This window comes from Mesoplodon densirostris, chromosome 16 (genome assembly GCF_025265405.1).
Source record: "Mesoplodon densirostris isolate mMesDen1 chromosome 16, mMesDen1 primary haplotype, whole genome shotgun sequence".
In the NCBI taxonomy this organism is placed as follows: Eukaryota; Metazoa; Chordata; class Mammalia; order Artiodactyla; family Ziphiidae; genus Mesoplodon; species Mesoplodon densirostris.
The window spans coordinates 587,504-604,906 of record NC_082676.1 but is presented as its reverse complement, the minus strand read 5'-3'; the positions used below and the strand labels follow the sequence as shown (position 1 = coordinate 604,906).

The window sequence follows — 17,403 nt, the reverse complement described above, 5'->3', positions numbered from 1 at the left end:
TACTAGGTGATCACCACTCTCTCCTCTTCTCCCTCCTGACCGTTGACCCTGCTGGGCAGAGGCATTGGATGGGTCCCCTCCGAACTCCGTGTGCTGTGCCTAAGGGGGCCCCAGTGGCTGTGCACACATGTGTTCCCGTATCTCGCCGAGTCTGCAGGCCCTGCACGTGTTTGGGGGCCCACACGAGCTGCCGTGTCAAGGGTCTGGTTTTACGGCGCTGGAAGCCTCGAGGGAGTGGGCAGAGTGCAGTCCACACGGCACCTCAGGGCGCTTTCTTCCCTCACGGGCTCTTCTCTGCTTGCTGGGCTCTGCTTCCTTTGGAGGAAGGCACTGTCTGGGCTTCCGGGGAGCTGCGTAATGGACCAGAAGGCACACACGGGAAGGGGGTGGTGTCTAACACAGACGTTACCTTTGCAACGCAGGCCACAGACATTGAGGTGGATGAGAACGGAACCCTGGACTTGAGCATGCACAGACACCGCAGGCGGGAGAACGCTTTCCCCGGCGGTGGTGGTGGCCCTGGAGTGACCTCACCTGATGCCTCCCAGGGCCAGAGCATCACTGGCGCCCCCAGCAGCTCCGTGACCTCGCCCCAGTCCAGCCATGCCTCCCGCCAGGACGAGTGGGACCGGCCCCTGGACTACACCAAGCCCAGCCGCCAGCGAGAGGAGGAACCTGAGGAGGTGGGTCCTGGGGTCCTGAGCTGGCGGAAGGTTGAGCAGGCGCGGGTGGCCAGTTTGCCTTACCCGAGGCCGGGTGTGAACGCACCTTCGCTCCAGGCAGAGCCTCCGTGCGTCCTGCCCCTTTCCACCCAGGGTTCTGCACCCTTCGGGCAGCTGAGCCCACCTTCTTGGAGGGATTTCCACCATGGGGCCAGTCTGTGGCCTTGTCCCCTGCGAGAGAGAGGCGGCCTTCTCACCTCTGCAGAATCAGTGGTCAACACCAATGTGGTTCTCCCAGAGCACGGGGAGGAGAGGGCTTTTGTTCAGATCCCACGGGGGATGATTTGGGAATGGCTCCGAATTCCTCATTTCTGTGGGCCTCCCACCAACCTGCTGTCCAGATTAGGGACACCCTGAACACTGGCAGCAGCCTCTTCTCACTGTCCCCAGGACACTTTCAGGCGCCTGGCTCCCTGGACGGAGGCAGGAGAAAACTCCTGGACTCAGGAGCCCCTTGGGTGGCCAGTGGCCAGAGTCCCAGGACAGTACTGCCTGGTAAAGAGCCGCAAACCAGGCCGCTGTGTTGGAGCTGTAGTCTGGGGGCAGTGGAACGTTCCCTTCCCAGTTACTCCACCCAGCTGAGATGGGGGCTGATGGAGGGCTTTTCCCCAAGGAGAAGAGCCTCCCGAACAGCAAAGCCGCGCTCTGAGGGCTCAGACCAGGTGGCCTCTGCACAGTGTGGACGGGCCTGTGGGTGCCCTCCCAGCCCCCACTCCCAGGAGGGCAAGGGGGGCAGGTTCCTGTGCAGGAGGGGGTGGTGGTGAGGGTCCCTCTGAGAGCCCAGCCCCCCCGCAGTCCCAGCCTCAGGGCCAGCTAGGGCCCCTCTCTCTACAGGCTTCGCATGCAAGCCCACTTTACAGAGGAGCCGACTGAGCCCCAGGCCTAGGTCTTCTGCCGGAGTCACGTGGCTGCAACTCAACGTCTGGCCTCAGAAGAGGGCCACCTCTCTCAGAGGGAGCCCCCGGGGAGGGAGGCTGGCGGAGGGTGCCCACCCGGGGCCGCAGGAGGCCGCAGTCTGAGCCTGGTGGCGCCTCCTGGTCCTCTCTGGGCCACCAGTGTGGCGTCCCCACGTCTGCGGTCGCCCTTATTCGGTTCCGCCCCTCCGGCCCCTTCTTTGGCTCCTTCCCTTTCCCTGCCCCTTTCTTTGACCCCAGCTCAGGCTGGCCTCTCTGGCCACGTTGCCCCCCGCGCCCTCCACGTGCCCCCTGAGCGCCCTCATCCCCTCCCAGGACTGTCATGTCCTCTGGGGGTGACCCTGGTCTCAGAGGTCCTGTGGTCCCTGGCCACAGAAGCCTGCCGCTCTGCCCCATGGTCCACAGTCCACTCTCCAGCAGGAAGCCTCAGCTGACCCCCAGGCCCTTCCTCTCCTCCCCGGTGCCCTGGGCACAGGTGCCCACATCCTTTTGGGTGACCCCCCAGAAACAGGTCCTGGATCAGGCCTTCCCAGTCCCTCTACCATGGCCCTGGATTCCCTGCTCAGACCCTCCTTCTAGCTCCGTCCGAGGCTCCTTGAGCATCCTGCCCCACTCTTTAGCCTTACCTCACCCAAGTCTGGCAGCAGCCCCCCCTCAGGTCCCCCCCTCAGGAGAGCCCCGTTTCTCCTGCAGGCTGGGCTTAAGTTGAGGGACTTCGTCCACCCAGCTGTGCCTTGTTCAGTAATAGTAACAGTGGCAACAGTGACCACAGCAGGACGTGGTGCCAAGGGCCTTTCCTCCTTCCATCCCCACACGTCCTGGGAGGGGCTGCTATGTTTTCCAGTTTCAAAGTGTGCTGCCCAGGAGGTTGGACAGCGTGCCTGGGATGCACAGCAAGTACCAGTCCTGAGATCTGAATTGTGATCCACCACGGGGGCTGATGGTCTGCTGCAGACTGACCTGTAGGGCACTGACCTTCCTGACTCGTGGACTCCTTCCCTGCGCCTGGGCGGAGGGACTGCCCCCCTTGTGCACCCTGCATCCACGGCACCCTGCCCTTGGGGGGCGATTGAACACTTCCAGGCCCCACACTTGAGGTCAAAGTGCTTATTCGGTGCCTGCTGCGCTCAGGTCATCGTGCTGGCTGGGGTACGGTAGGGCCAGACGGTCCCAAGGTCGCTGTGATTATTTCTGATCATTCTCTACACATTGTGCCATCTCATCCTCATAGCATTTCAACAAGCACTTAGTGCCACTGCCTACTGAGTGCATCCCGAGCCCCAAAGGAGCCACACTTGGTGTACACCCTGGCGTGTAGATGGCAGCCCAGGGCGGGTAGTTGGCGGTCACCCGCCTGCCTGAGTCCGCGGAGGGCGTCAGAAGCCGCGGTGCTGGGCAGCGCCCGGGGCTGCTCGTTCCCGGGCAGCTCAGGAGCAGTGGCTGAGCTGAGGGAGCACCCAGCCCCTCGGGGTGCTGTTTTCTGTGTCTTCCTCCTGCTTCCAGAAGACAGGAGACTCCGGAAAATGCCTCTGTGGACATAGTTCTGAAAGGCCCCTCTCCCTCAGCCCCCGGGTCGGGCGCCCGGCCCCCCGCCAGCTGGTTAAAACCTCTCCCTGCTGGTTTTTTGCAGTCAGAACCAGCAGCCCATTCTTTTGCTTCTTCTGAAGCAGATGACCAGGAAGTGTCGGAGGAGAATTTTGAGGAGAGGAAGTACCCCGGGGAGGTCACCCTGGCCAACTTTAAGCTGAAGTTTCTCTCCAAGGACATAAAGAAGGAGCTGCTCACGTAAGTCCCCACCTTGGACGGCAGGACCCCTCAGGGGACCGCCACGGCCTGGAGAGGAGCGCGCCTCAGTGGGAGCCTGTGACGACCGGGCTGGCCCCGCGCAGCCCCGCGCTGGCCGCCCTCCTGGCCTGGCTGCTTGGTGGGCAGAGGCTGGGCCTCTGCTACTAGGACCCTCCTGGGCCAGGCAGCGGGGGAAGGCGTCCTCTCACCCCTGTACCACGCTGGCCTCTAAGCCACTCCTTCAGGCCGATAAAGAGTGAGGGCGAGCCCCCGTGTGGCCCACAAAGCAGACAAGGCCTGAGGGGAGGGGACCAGCCCCGAGCGCCCGCTGCGCTCCTGGCCCTCGGCGCCCCCGCCTGAGGTGCGCTCTGCCTTGGGCTCCGTGTCCTCAGCTCCGGCAGCCCAGTCAGTTTAACCAGATGCCACTGGAGAGGGGGCAGCTACTGGTAGACGTGAGCTACCCCACAGCCTTCTGGCCAGCCCCCACCGAGAACCACCTTCCCTAGGGGACGTGAGAGGCCTGGCCCCTGCCCCTCAGGTGATGCAGCCCCACCGACGCTTAGAGTCTGTTCCTGGGGCTCCTCTTCCTGCCCCGAACCCCGCCAGCTTCCAGATTCCTCCTGCCCTGTAGCTGGCTCGCCCCAGGATGGCTCTGGTCTGGGGCCTTGTCCTCGGGGAAGGCCCTGCCACGTCAGGAAGGGGCTCCCTGCACACCCATCCCCCAGCGCGCACACGTGTGCATGCGCGGCACGTTTGCTTCGGAGGCACCCCAACTTTAGGCTGAGCTTCACGTGGGTTCCCATTGCTTCTTGAGTTAAGTTGTGTGGGAGAAACTTGTAGTCGGAGAGGCGAGGGCCCGGCTCCGAGGGCTGGCGGGGAGGAGACGCGCCTTGGCTCTCGGGTGAGCCAGAGGCAGGTGCCCGCCGCCCTCTCCGAGCGGGCTCAGCCTGGGGGGCGGGCCTGGCGGGGCTGCCTCGCTCTCTGTTCTGACGCTCTGTTTCCTTTGTCCAGCTGTCCCACCCCCGGCTGTGACGGCAGCGGCCACATCACTGGGAACTATGCTTCCCACCGCAGGTTCGTCCCCGACGCGGGTCTGGCCCGGCCTGGGTGCCGCGTGGTGGGTCTTCCTCCTCTGCGCCTCTGCCCCCTGCCCCCCCTCTTAGCTCACCCCGATATCCCATCTCTTCTCTTTCAGCCTCTCTGGTTGCCCTCTTGCTGACAAGAGCCTCAGAAACCTCATGGCTGCCCATTCTGCTGACCTCAAGTATGTCTGCCCTCCTGGCCTCCCGTCTCTTGGGTGGCTTCCTTGCTCTGCTCACGCCTTCCAGGAGGCTCCGGCCCAAAGCAGCCTTCTGCAGGGCTCTGGCACCGGCCGGCCCCAGTCCGAGGCACAGGGCCGTGGGGCCGAGAGGCAGGGCCACGGAGGGGCTGATTCTGCTTGGCTGAGCTGTCGCCACTGCTGCCTGTATCCCCCTGCTCTGCGCGCCGCTGTCTGCCTGCCTCCTTGGGCCCGGGGCCGCTACACGCTCCCGCGCTCCCCTCTGAGGGCCGAGGCCCGGGAGGGCCAAGCAGGGCTAGGGCCCGGCTCTGGCTCGTGGTGGCCTGGCCCGTTCTCTCCCTCTCCTGAGGACCCCTGCCGGGCTGTCTGGGCCTGCTTTCCTCCTGCCGTGGAGATTCGGGAGGAGTCCCGAACTGGCCTTAGCTTGTACGTCTCACCGTGGCTCAGAGGCCGTGCAGCTCTTGCTAAGTGAACTGGGTGCTGGTGACGGCAGAGGAAGCTCTGTGCGCTTCCCTCCTCAGGCAGCCCCTTCCCGCCGCTTCCGTCTTGGCCCCTCGTGCCCTCCCCCCTACGCCTCTCCTCCGTGCTCACCCCTTCCTTTGGCCGTGCCCTCTCTCTGCTCCCCCTGCCCCTGACGTCTGGGCAGGGCCGCCCTGTGGCACCAGCCACTCTGCTTGATGGTCCTGCTCAGGCAAGCAGCAAGCACCCGGAGGTTTCCCGGCTCTCAGCGTCCTCTTGGGGCTGGACCTGGGGACTGTGATTGCCTGTGGTTTCATGCCTTCTGCAGAGCTAAGCCCTAAGCCACAAGGCGCTGGCTCTGGGTTTCCAGGCTGAACCGAGGTTGTGGAAGGAGGGCCCCCTCTTCGCCCCTCGGTTCGCCCCCTCTTCAGGGGCTTCCTCCCGCCCTGGGCCTCTGTGCTGGGGCCCTGAATCCAGGCCGGGTTTCCCCGGCTCATCCCCATCTGGGGCCAGAGAGGAAGTGGGGCTCTGGTGCCTCTCAGGTGAAGGGCCACGGTTGCCGCAGGCTTCCAGCGACCTGAGCCGACTCAGAAACGGGGCAGGAAGCTCCAGGTCTCTCAGAGTGTCCGGTCCTGCCGGCCTCATTTCTGTGGCTCCGGGGAGCCCGTGTGGTCCCAGCAGCCAGGAGAAGCGTGGCGTTGCCTCTTTGACCAGTGGGGCCTTCCGTGCCCGCAGGCACAGCTGGGCAGGGTTCATGACCAGAAGCGTCTTTCTGGGAACTGTCGGCTTTGACACCTGCGTGCTCTGAAGCTCAGCTCATCATGGCAGCTTCACACACATGCCCGTTCACCCCGTGTCCAGCCCCAGAAACGCAGCGAGGCCCTCAGTCCTGTAGGTTCGAAGCACTCTTCCCCACCGTCCTCTTCCCATTTTCCTTCCTGTCTTCTTCTACCATCTTTCTCGTGATCCTTTCTCCTGTTATCTTTTCCAATTCGACTTGCTTTTCTAACTGATCAGTTTTCATGGTTTTCCAGTTTGAAGGCCTGCCTGAGTGGTGGTGGAATTCTAGAAGTGACCACATACCCCCAGTAGCCCTTTTCCTGCAGAGCCGTTAGTCGGGGCTCCTGGAAGGAACACGCGGACTTGGTCTGGGTCCAGAAATGTGGCCAACAGGGAGGGCCAGTGCCCTTCTGAGGCTGAGAGCCTGTGAAGAACCGTAACCCAGACTTGCCTGGAAGTTAGCAGTGGAAAGTTTCCCTCGCCTGAGAACAAGTCACCCCCCAACTCCCTGCGACGTGCTTCTCTCCCCCAGGGGTCCTTCCGTGGAGCGAGCTCCTTGCTTCTCGCAGGCCGCAATGTGGATGTGGCCTGGCTCCCCCATGCCCCTCTCTCCTTCCCCCGCTCGGTGGGGGTTTGGCACCCTGATCAGCCTCGTGGCAGTGCCAGCTGAAGGTGACCTGTCCACGGGGGGCAAAGGCACCTGTGCCATGCCTTGCAAATGAGTCTTTTTTGGTGGCCCCCCATCAACACCCGGTTTGCAGTGACAGTTGCAGGCGATGTGTTTTCCGTGTTTTAATCAAATCCCAAGGGCGTTTGTTCTTCCCACGCACGTGCCCAGTGTGGTCAGGAGCTGGGGACTCGGCTGCCTTGGGCTGCGCAGCCCACTCCGTGTGTGGGCGTTCGGAGTGCAGCCACCAGCCTGCAAGGGCGTCATGGGGGAGCTCTGCACAGGTTGGGGGACAGCCCCCTGCCACCCCGCCCCGGCCACAGGACAGGGGTGGGGGTGGGGTGACGTCTGCTGTGCACCAAGCTGCATGGACTCTTCGTCTTGCCCAGACAACACCCTCAGAACAGAAGGTGGGAGGGCTCCTGGAGCTGGCCCTGGGGTTACCCAGGGCCATAAGAGTAGCCGAGGCTACTGGTGCCCAGAGCAGACACCTGCTTCTCCAGCCGTGTGATGTCATCCTCTCTTGGACATGCCTCTTGGGGAAAGGCCAGCAAGGAGGGTGGGGCTGCCCCGCCTTCCTGGAGCAGGAGGGCCCCAACGTGCGTGTTCTCACCGAGTCACCTCCCCCAGACCTGAGACCCGCTCACAGACACCACCAGAGGCTGCAACTCGCAGGGGTGTCACCCACAGACCAGAGCTGTGCTTATGGCCACAGAGGCCTGGGACTGCTATGGACCCGCCGTCCTGGCCACTGCCTGCAGCGCCCAGCTTGTGTGTTCCGAAGCTGCGAAGGACCAGGAAGGAGAAGCACTGTCCTTCCAGAGGGTGTCACAAGGCCTGGGCCTCAGTGCAGAGAGCCATGCGAGGGACACCCTGGTGCCCTCAGTGAGGCCCAGAGGGCCTTTCTGAGCAGCTGGCGCCCTGGGACCGCGGGCCACGCAGAGACGCAGAGTGTCAGAGCAGGAGGTCCCAGCAGCTGAGGTTCATTTGCAAGGGTGATGCTTACCTGGACAGAGGTGGTGGGTGGTTTCCGTTAGAACACAAAAGCCTCTTTGCCCCAGATGTGGGGGTTGGAATATGACCACACGTGACGGGCGGGAGGCATCCCAGCCTCAGTGGGGTCAGAGTCACCCCAAACCCGACCGAAGGGAGATTGACCTGTTGGCTGGCTGCCAGGCCAGGGAGGCGCTGATGTGTGACAGTTGGGGCAGGGGTGAAGAGAGGACCCCAAGAAAGCCCGAGGGGTCGGGAAGGAGGCTCCTGGGCATCTAGCCCCTCCGTGTTGCCATGCCAGCCTGAGATGGGCGGGCAGTGTCGCCCACTGACGGCTGGGAGGAGGATGCAAAGGAAGGGTCTCGGACGCTGCCGGAGCCTGGGCGCGAGGGAGCCCTCTGTGGATTGACGGGCCACCTGTGTCCTGCCCGGCTGGCGCTCGGCCCTCTGTCCTTCTGGGTCCACGTTTTGGCCTTGGCCCCACAGTCCTCTCTCCGTGTGAGGATGAAGCCAGGAATGGCAGATAAGCACCCAGTGAGTGCTAGGCTCTCCAGATGCAAGCACCATGGTCCTGCCGGGTCCCATAGGACGAAACCACGCCCTCCCGAGGGACACGGCAGAGGCGGCAGATCCACCCTGGAGGAGGCCTCCTGAGGACCCACCTGCAGGATTGGGTGCTCTCCCCACTGACGCCAGCAGGAAATGATTCATTTTTCTTCAGTGGACATTCAGGGAAAAAATAAGAAAACCCAAGCTGGTGTATCAGAGGAGAATTGTTACCTTCTACGTGATATACTCATCAGGCAGTTTGGGTGTACACAGTGGGCTTTTGTGGTTTGTCCCTCCCCTCCCTCCCCTCGGCTGGGGCCAGCCATCCCGCGAAAGCCTGCGTCCGTGTGGACTCAGTGCTCAGCAAGTAGGACTCACGCCCCGACGTCGCCACTCTGGGGGTGGCACGTCTCAGGTGCTCGGTGCTGTCCGTTCGTGCTCACGACGATGGCAGCCCTCGGTGAGAAAAGGCCGTCTTCCTCCAGCCAGCTCAGGAGGATGAACCGGTCCTAGATGCGAGCTTTGCATCCTGAGCGCTTGTTTAAAGGCCCAGATGTGTTCTGGAACCTTCTAGTCCAGCCTAGTCCTCTAGCCTCAGCAGGAGGCTGAGCCAGGAGCCCATCATCCCGCAGCGGAAACGTGCTCTCCTCTCCGCCCTCCTGGGGCCCCTTGGGGAGAGTGGGTGGCCAAGCTTTGAGGCCCGGAGGTTGTGGTAACAGGCTGGCTGGGACACACGTGGCCGTTGGTGAGACCTTAGTGGGTGGACTTGTAGGGGGCTCAGTACAGAGGCGTCTTCTGTGGCCAAGTGACTTCCGTGGCTCTGGTCCCAGCTCCGCTCTCCTCCGCAGGTGCCCCACACCCGGCTGCGACGGCTCCGGCCACATAACGGGGAACTACGCATCGCACCGGAGGTGAGCCTGCCGTGCCCTGGGTGCCAGGCCGGAGCGGGTGGGGACGGTTTCCTCCTCAGACGGAGTTCCAGGCTCCAAGTAAGACATTAACGTTGCTGCATCCAGAGGCGGTTTCGTCCCTTTCATCGGAACTGCCAGTGTTCCCAGAGCCTGATCAGGGCACCCTCTGGCCAGAGCTGGGGGCACACGGTGCCGCTTCCTGCGTGTGGCCCTGCTGCCGGGGGCCGCCGGGGTGCTGTGACAGAGCTTAAGGGGAGGGTGAGGCAGGGTGTGTGTGTGAGACGTTGCTGTCCCGGGACCACTGTGGCATTGTTTCCTCTTCCAAAACCAGCTTGTCAGGCTGCCCTCGTGCCAAGAAAACTGGAGCCAAGGCTACACCCGCGAAGGATGACAAGGAAGACCCTGAGCTGATGAAGTGAGTCCAGGTCCTGCTGGCCTCTTGGCCGCTGTGCAGACTTGGGGTTTTCCTGGATTTTATAATTTTAAAAGCGCCTTCTAGATTCCGTTCGCATTAATATAGCTGTGACAATGCCCACTTTTACAGACGCGCTCATACCGGGCACGGGGACACCCTTGCAGGCGGGAGCCGCGTGCGTTGTGTGAGGGGCCCATGCGCGTGTGTGCTGGCTCCTGCTTGGGCTTCTCACGTTTGCGGTGTTTGATAGGCCGGGAGAGGCAGAGTGCCCTGCTGCCCGTGCACCTGGGCACCTGGGCATGGACCTCAGGGCCTGGCAACCCCAGGCACTCACGGGCATTGTGGTCTGCACGGCTCCTGGCCTGGTGGGAAAGGTCAGGTGCAAGGGTCGAGGAGAGGGTGGTTAGGAAGACAGCAAGTCTTTGAATCATGTGTGCGTGCTCCCACACCTCTGCAGGGAGCTGACGTGCCGTGAGGGAGCCTGGGAGGGTCACCTTGAACTGGGACCTCAACAGTCCTGTGGGGAAGGGAGAGGACATCCTGGGCCTTAAGTGGTCGGAGGGCCTGAAACCCTCTACGGACCTTCTCACTGGGGGTGCCTGACATGTCATGAACCCTGACCCAGACCCCGACTCGCCTGGTGGGGGCTGGTATCGCTGAAAACTGGTCCTTTCAGGCGGGACCGCCCGGGCTCCCCACTGGCAGGTGGGGGCGAGGCCGTGCCACAGGTGCAGACGGGGTGACCCACCACCCCATTTGCCCAGGACTTTCAGAGCTGACACCAGGTAGAGCAGGCAGTGGGTGCCCCCAGGCGGCTGAGGACTGGAAGACAATGGCTCTGGCTGCCTGGTGGCCCAGGAACTCGGGTGGCTTGGCTGGGGCAGGGCACGCCGTTCCACGGGAAGCAGGTCTGCCCTGACTGTGTTCCCTGTGGACCAGGAACAGCTGGACACTCACCTCTGTAGAGGGGATCAACCTGGCCCGAGGTTCCGTTGCTCTTCCTGGGAGCTCAGCCCAGCTGCTTGGCCACCCAAACATCTGCTTGGCCGCAGAGGAGGGGCCTAATTGACCAGCATTATGCCCTTCAAAGGGGACAGCCCCACCGGCTGTTTGCTGTAATAAGGCAGTGGCTTGTTTATTTAATTTATACAGTAAAACTGTAATGAATGCTAAATCAAAAATGCAAAGTACATGGTTGTTGGTGTTGTGAATGCTGCCTACTAAATGAGAGGGTGGATAAAGAATATTTTTTCTTCTGAGAACCTAGGAATTTGCCTGTGATCATACAAACGCATTGCTCTTATGGGTCTAGCAAGGATCCTGCTGGCAGGGATGATAAATGAATTGTGCTGCATTTGCAAATGATTAAAGTCAAGATCAGCGTTTTTCAAGTTAATGGGGAAAAATGGGTTTCCTTTCCCTGATGTGCTGTCAACTTTGCTTTAAAAACAAACAACAAGATTTTGCAGCCAAGTGGAGAATGTGACTTGTAGAAACAGTTCAGCATTTACAGGATGGATGAAGTTTCTAATGGCTCCATGGCAGGGAGAGGGGGCCGCCCACTTAGCACCTCCGTTGTATAAGATCTCCTCCCCAGCCATAGACTAACCGTATTTATAATTGACGAGCATCTTAGACAAGGGCAGGTGGCCGCAGAAACCTCCATCGGTGTGCCAGGCCCTGCTGCGTGGCGTGACTTGGTCAGCCGGCACTGGCGCGGCTGCGGAGGGACCCATAGAGGAAGAGCTTCCTCTTAGGCGTCTCGTGTCTGCAGCGTTTGAGTTGGTCAGCACGTTGCAGTAAATCCCTTTGCCCACGACTGAATAACTGACCTAGACAGTCTGTGGAGGTGGCAGGTGGGATGACTTGGGAGACTGGGATTGACGTGTACGTGCTAATACGTGTAAAATAGATAACTAACGAGGACTTGCTCTATAGCGCAGGAAGCTCCACTTCGCTCGCCGTACAGTAGAAACTAACACAACATTGTAAAACAGCTGTACCCCAATAAAAAGAAAAGAAGGGGGCTTCCCTGGTGGCACAGTGGTTGAGAGTCCGCCTGCCGATGCAGGGGATACGGGTTCGTGCCCCGGTCCGGGAAGATCCCACATGCTGCGGAGTGGCTGGGCCTGTGAGCCGTGGCCCCTGAGCCTGCGCGTCCGGAGACCGTGCTCCACAACGGGAGAGGCCACAGCAGTGAGAGGCCCGCGTACCGCAAAAAAAAAAAAAAGAAGGAAAGTCTGTGGAGGTTCCAGCGTGGCGGGTGGGGAGCTGCATATCCACTGCCCGTGGAGAGGCCTCGGTTGCCCCCGGGCGCCCTGGCACCTGACCAAAGAGCTGTGCCTCTGACCGGGGGTCCCCTGGGTGTGCCACGCATCTTAACGTGAGGTCACCTGACAGCTCTGAAGACTTGGACCTGGGGTGTGGGGGGAAAGACTCGCAGTGTCACTGTTGACATAGCTGAAAGACTCGCCGTGAAGGCAGTTACTGGGAAACCCCAGCAGACCCTCCTGAGGAGAAGGCAAGGGTTTCGCAAAGAGAGTGGGAAGAAAGCGCTTAGATTCAGCTGTGGGTGGCGACTTGAAGAGCTGCCTCTCACTTGGCCTTTTGATCTTGTAACGTCAGGTACCTCACAGGTACCTCAGAGGGCCAGGCCCAGGGGTCCCCCTGGGACCTCACAGTTGGGAGGTGTCCAAGCTTGGTGCTGGACATAGAAGGGAACCTCCCCAAGTCCCCCGCAGGGGCCCCTGGCAGTGACTCCGCTCTGGATCGGCGGCGAAGGTGACCTTGGGCCGGCTTGGTGGACAGCCCATGTTAGGGCCCACGTGGCTGGGATGAGCAAGAAAGGAGTGAGAGCTGATACAGGGGACGTATGAGGACGGGCCCGGCTGAGGAGGCCGCCTGTGACATGAGTCCGAGTGTGCGGGCCGCGAGGCAGCACGCTGTCCCCCAGCCCTGCCCCCTCCCGGGGGCTTCCTGCCTCTGACGTGTCTCTGTGAACTGGGTCCTCTGTGCTTGCTGGGTCTGTGGCATGTAGAAAGCGGTGACAAACAGCTAGTGCTCAGGGGAAGCTCCCAGCAAGCGGCCTCTGGGGTGATACAGAAATGATGCTGGCCGCACGGTCCAGCTGTGGACCTGGAGGCCACCAAGAGCCAGCCCCAGGCCCCAGGGGTCACTGCTGCTGAGGGACGGGACGAGAAGGTGGCTGCTGAGCCCCCAGCTGTGCAGGGGACGTGAGGCCAAGGCTGGGGAGGGAGCATGAGCCCTGTGCTGGGCAGGCCCAGGTCCTTCTGTGCTTTCTGTGCTTCTCTTGCCCCAAGGCCTGGAGTTCATCCAGGAGACCCCGGCGTGTCTTAGGGTCTGGCCTGGGGGGGGTCTCTCAGAGGCTCCGGTGCCTGGGGCTCACCTCTGACCTCTTTGTGCCCAGGTGCCCAGTTCCAGGCTGCGTGGGGCTTGGTCACATCAGCGGCAAATACGCCTCTCACAGAAGTGCGTCGGGCTGCCCTCTGGCCGCCCGAAGGCAGAAAGAGGGCTCCCTCAATGGCTCATCCTCCTCCTGGAAGCCCCTGAAGAACGAGGGGCCCACCTGCCCCACCCCAGGCTGCGACGGCTCCGGCCATGCCAACGGGAGCTTCCTCACCCACAGGAGGTGACTATCCCAGCCTCCCTGCCCCTCCATCACCCAGGAGGGCCCCAGCTGCGGGGCTGTGGGCAAGGCTCCCAGGGAGGGCCAGACCGGGGCTCAGGTAGTTTCTCGAGGAAAAAGTAAGACCCAGACTGGTAGCGCATTCATTCCACAAGCCATTACTGAAAGTCCATCAAATATCAGTCTCTGGAGATAGATGGTCTCTGGAGAACAAGAGGACAACCAGCCCTCCCTGCAAACCAGCACATAAGTTAAATACCTAGTTTGGTGAAGGATGGTACACACTGGGGGGAGATAGCAGCAGCGAGGGGGTAGGAAGTCCTTTCTGGAAAGGTGGTGGGGCGCTTGCCCCGAGCCGTCCGAGGGACGAGACTTCAGGGCAGTGGCTTGAGCTGAGAATGGCCTGGGCTGCTGAGGATTGAGGGAGCCTGGGGGCTGGAGTCGGGAGCGAGGGGCACCGGGGATGAGCGACGACATTCCAGACAGGATCCCAGCAGGCCGCCAGCTCTCACCGTGACATGTGACCTCGGACTGGCCCGTGGTGCGTGAGCTTGGACTGGCTTTTCACGTGTGACCTTTGCTTCCAGCTTGTCTGGCTGTCCCAGAGCGACCTTTGCTGGAAAGAAGGGAAAAGTCTCAGGGGATGAGGTTCTCGGCACGAAATTCAAGACGAGCGATGGTAAGGCTGCCCTCCTGCAACCCCTGCACGTGGTCTGTGCAGCCAGAGTGGGCGGGTGGCACTGGCGCGAAGTGGGTCGGGAAGCAGAGCCACCCTGGAGCGAGTCGCGGTGGGGACAGGGCTCCTGAGCTGAGCCGCTGGTCCTCCTGACCTCGGCTCAGAGCCTCTGGCTGCCCTGGCCCTCGCGTGGTCATTACGGCTCTAACCCGGGGGTTGGTGAGCCCTGCTGGCAGCGCTGGAAGCCGTAGTGTGGACCTGGGAACTCACTCAGGCTCAATGAAGAGGGAAGCTGAGGAAATCAGCACCATCTGGAAAAACTTCCATTTTTATCTCAGCAATTAACACTGGCCCAAGAGGCGTCTATTTTCCCACCAAGACCCAGGGCCAGGAGGCAAACAGCTGACACACGTCTACTAAGTCCTGAAGGCCACCTTTCCCAGCCTGAGCTGTGGGCCATGAGCCAGGGCTTCTGCTTGGGAAGGGGGTCCCTGGGTCCATCTAGAAATCAGGCCTCGGCTGACCCCCACATGCGAGAGCCGCGACTCAGCTTTCTCTCTGGGGCAGTGCTGGACAACGACGAGGAGATCAAGCAGCTGAACCAGGAGATTCGCGACCTGAACGAGTCCAACTCCGAGATGGAGGCCGCCATGGTGCAGCTGCAGTCCCAGGTGGGTGGTGCTGCCTGCCTGCCCCCGCCCCGCCCTCCCAGCCCAAGGACGTCCTTCCCATCCTCGACCTCCTCTTCTGGGGAGTGTGGGGGGAGCCCAGCGCCTTGTCAAGGTTCTGCTCAGCATGTGCTCTGCTCAGCGGCGTCAGGAATCCTGAGGTGCTGGTGGTGGTTGGTCCCGTGGGTTAGTAGGACCAGATCCCCAGTGTGGGTCCTCAGAGCCCGGCTGGCGCTGGGTTCCAGCCCAGCGCTGCCACAAACCGCCTCCGTGACCTTGTGGGGCTCTCATCTGATCTGTACCTGGATGTCCTCCCAGGAAGAGTGCAGATAATCAGAGAACCTACTGCATTCATTTGTTGTAAGGTGAATGCATTTCTACGAGGAAAGCGATGAGCACGGTGTCCCACCCAGAAAGAACTGCCGTGCTGAGGGACAGGGCTACACATTCCTTTAGGTGTCTGCATCCCATCTCTCTGATTTCCCCAAAACGAACATTTGCAACCAGAAGAAGAAAGCACAAAACCCCACAAAGAACAGTGATGGTCTATTTTGAAAAGAAGACCGTGCCCTTCCCTGGGCTGCTGAGTTGGGGCCGGAGCAGAGCCAGGGGCACAGGAGGGGAGGCTGCACACAGACGTGTCCCCAGGGACAAGGAGGTGACCTGGCCCTGCGGACCTGGAGGGCAGAGGGGATGCATGGGAAGTGTGAGATGTTGGAGTCCACGTGACTTGTGCCGCCCCTCCTTCCCCTGGCAGACGGGCTTCTACGCTGACCTCCTGTTACCCAGAAGCCGGTGTAAAAATAGCATCAGCCCATGGGGATCAGGAGGGATTTTTGTCCTGCTGTGCAGCATCTTCTCCACGTGCCCAGGCAGTGGAAGCAGAGAAGGGGTGCAGGGGCTGTCTCTGGGGACTGAGACACCCCACTGGGTGGCTGTCCCCCCATACCTCCCTGCCCCTTTCCTTCTCAGAGTCCAAGGGATCTCCCAGTGTCAACACCCTTGGGAAGCACCTCTGATTTCTCTTTATTTGCCAATGTCCACCTATTTATAGACAGATTATTCACTGTCCTCCTTTTGGAAGGACTTGGAGTCCCCTGTCCCGTCCAGGGAGTTTTGAGCTGTGTGCTTCGCAGGAGGGCTCAGGCAGAGAAGGCAGGCTCCAGACCGCGACTCAAAGCTTTTAAAGCCAAAGGCTTGTCACTAGGTGATGAGAGAGTGATGCTCCTCAGCCGCAGGTCACAGAACCATAGCCTCCTAAAAGGCGGCTCACCATCCTGCCCCTGAGGGATGGCTTGGTGTGTCATACACACTGCATGAGCTTGCCTCTGCCCTGAGGCTCCTTTGAGATGCAGTGGGGCTGGGAGCTGCCCTCCCAAGCATGTCTCCTCTGGGCCAGGCCCCGGGGTGGGCTTCTCGCCCACCTTCCCCACAGGGTGGTGACCCTCTGCACAGGGTTCTGCTCACGCTGAGACCCACGTGGTGCCTGTGGCACCTAGAGCAGGCGAGACTGCCCATGGCCATCAGCCCTGTCATCACCATCCTCTGCTGTTCCATGTGGAACCCTTAGAGCCCCTGGGAGAACTTCCAGGCTCCCTCCCAGTGCCCTGCTGGGTCCAGAGAAGGAGAAGGGTTTGTGCCAGAAATCCCAGGATGCTCTCTGGTGTGCTGGAGGGATCATCAGCTGGTTCCACTCGGCCGTGAGTTGCAGAGAGCTGCAGCGGCCTGCTTTGCTTGCCTTCACAGCGTTCATAAGGCACTTGGTTGGTCTTTCTGGTGGGGGAAACCCAAAGGCAGGCGGATGTCCCGCAAGGTGTGTACGGTGTCCCTACCAGAGAGGAAGAACAGGAAGCTAGTAGCAGGCTGGGACTTGAGCCCAGGTGCCTCAGTCTGTGCTCCTCTCCACCCCGTAGGACAGATGGGGCACATAAAGCCGTGGCACCCCCGCCCCGGCTCAGTCACTGCATCCCCTCCTCCACCCAGGGACCAGGGTGCTGCCAGCCCTCACTTGTGGCAGGGCCCCTGCCTCCTCACCCTCTCGCAGAGGGACGTGAGGCGTGGCCCAGCAGGCACGCCCCGCGTGCTCCCAGGGGGATGCGTCAGAAGGCAGCTCCCGTCTCTGTCTGGCGCAGATCTCGTCCATGGAGAAAAGCCTGAAGAACATCGAGGAGGAGAACAGACTCATTGAGGAGCAGAACGAAGCCCTGTTCCTGGAGCTGTCCGGCCTGAGCCAAGCCCTCATCCAAAGTCTTGCCAACATCCGCCTTCCGCACATGGTAAGTAGCAGCGGCCCCGTGGCCACCACAGCTGAGCTGGCAGCCACGTCCTGGGGCTCTTGGGAGGGCGGGCACCCCTCTGCCTCTGGGGTCTTTCTGGAAGGGCCCCGACCTGGGGATTCTGCCTGGGCAGACAGCTGGCCACAGCGGCTGTAGCATCCTGAGCAGCCTGTGCCATGTGCTGCCTGTGGTGGGTCCATGGGCTTGTCTCTGGTGGCGTGGGCATGTGGGTCTGAGATTTCCCCCATCGATTTCCCTTGCTTCTGGAAACCCTGGGGCCCCCTGCACGGATGGGCCTCGCTAAACTGGTTCTGTTCTCTAGGAGCCAATATGCGAACAGAATTTTGATGCCTATGTAAGCACCCTCACCGACATGTACTCCAACCAGGAGTGCTACCAGAACCCCGAGAACAAGGACCTCCTCGAGAGCATCAAGCAGGCCGTGAGGGGCATCCAGGTCTAGTCCTCCTCGTTTGAGGAGCCATCGTGCTGATCCGGGGCACCTGGGGTACCCCGACTTGCCTCCATCTTTTACCTCCCTTGCCCTGCCCTCCCAGTGGAGATTCCCAACTCACAGTGACTTCTAGTTGGCAGCCCAGGGCGGCCTCGGGGGGTTTACCCAGAGGGGTGCCTGGAAGTCCGTGTCTCCCTCGATGCGATGCG

At 61.5% G+C, this 17,403-nt stretch overlaps 1 protein-coding gene across 1 annotated transcript in view; it reads left to right on the top strand.

Moving 5' to 3' along the window:
• Positions 1–17,203, top strand: part of MYT1 (myelin transcription factor 1) — a 43,260-nt gene extending 26,057 nt beyond the window's left edge. The window contains exons 12-22 of the mRNA XM_060120558.1: positions 423–683; positions 3,267–3,421; positions 4,433–4,495; positions 4,617–4,685; positions 8,997–9,059; positions 9,391–9,474; positions 12,902–13,123; positions 13,708–13,799; positions 14,364–14,467; positions 16,597–16,740; positions 17,063–17,203. Of these exons, the coding sequence (XP_059976541.1) occupies positions 423–683; positions 3,267–3,421; positions 4,433–4,495; positions 4,617–4,685; positions 8,997–9,059; positions 9,391–9,474; positions 12,902–13,123; positions 13,708–13,799; positions 14,364–14,467; positions 16,597–16,740; positions 17,063–17,203 (1,398 nt within the window). The remainder of the gene's footprint in view (positions 1–422; positions 684–3,266; positions 3,422–4,432; positions 4,496–4,616; positions 4,686–8,996; positions 9,060–9,390; positions 9,475–12,901; positions 13,124–13,707; positions 13,800–14,363; positions 14,468–16,596; positions 16,741–17,062) is intronic.
• Positions 17,204–17,403: the final 200 nt, after the last annotated feature.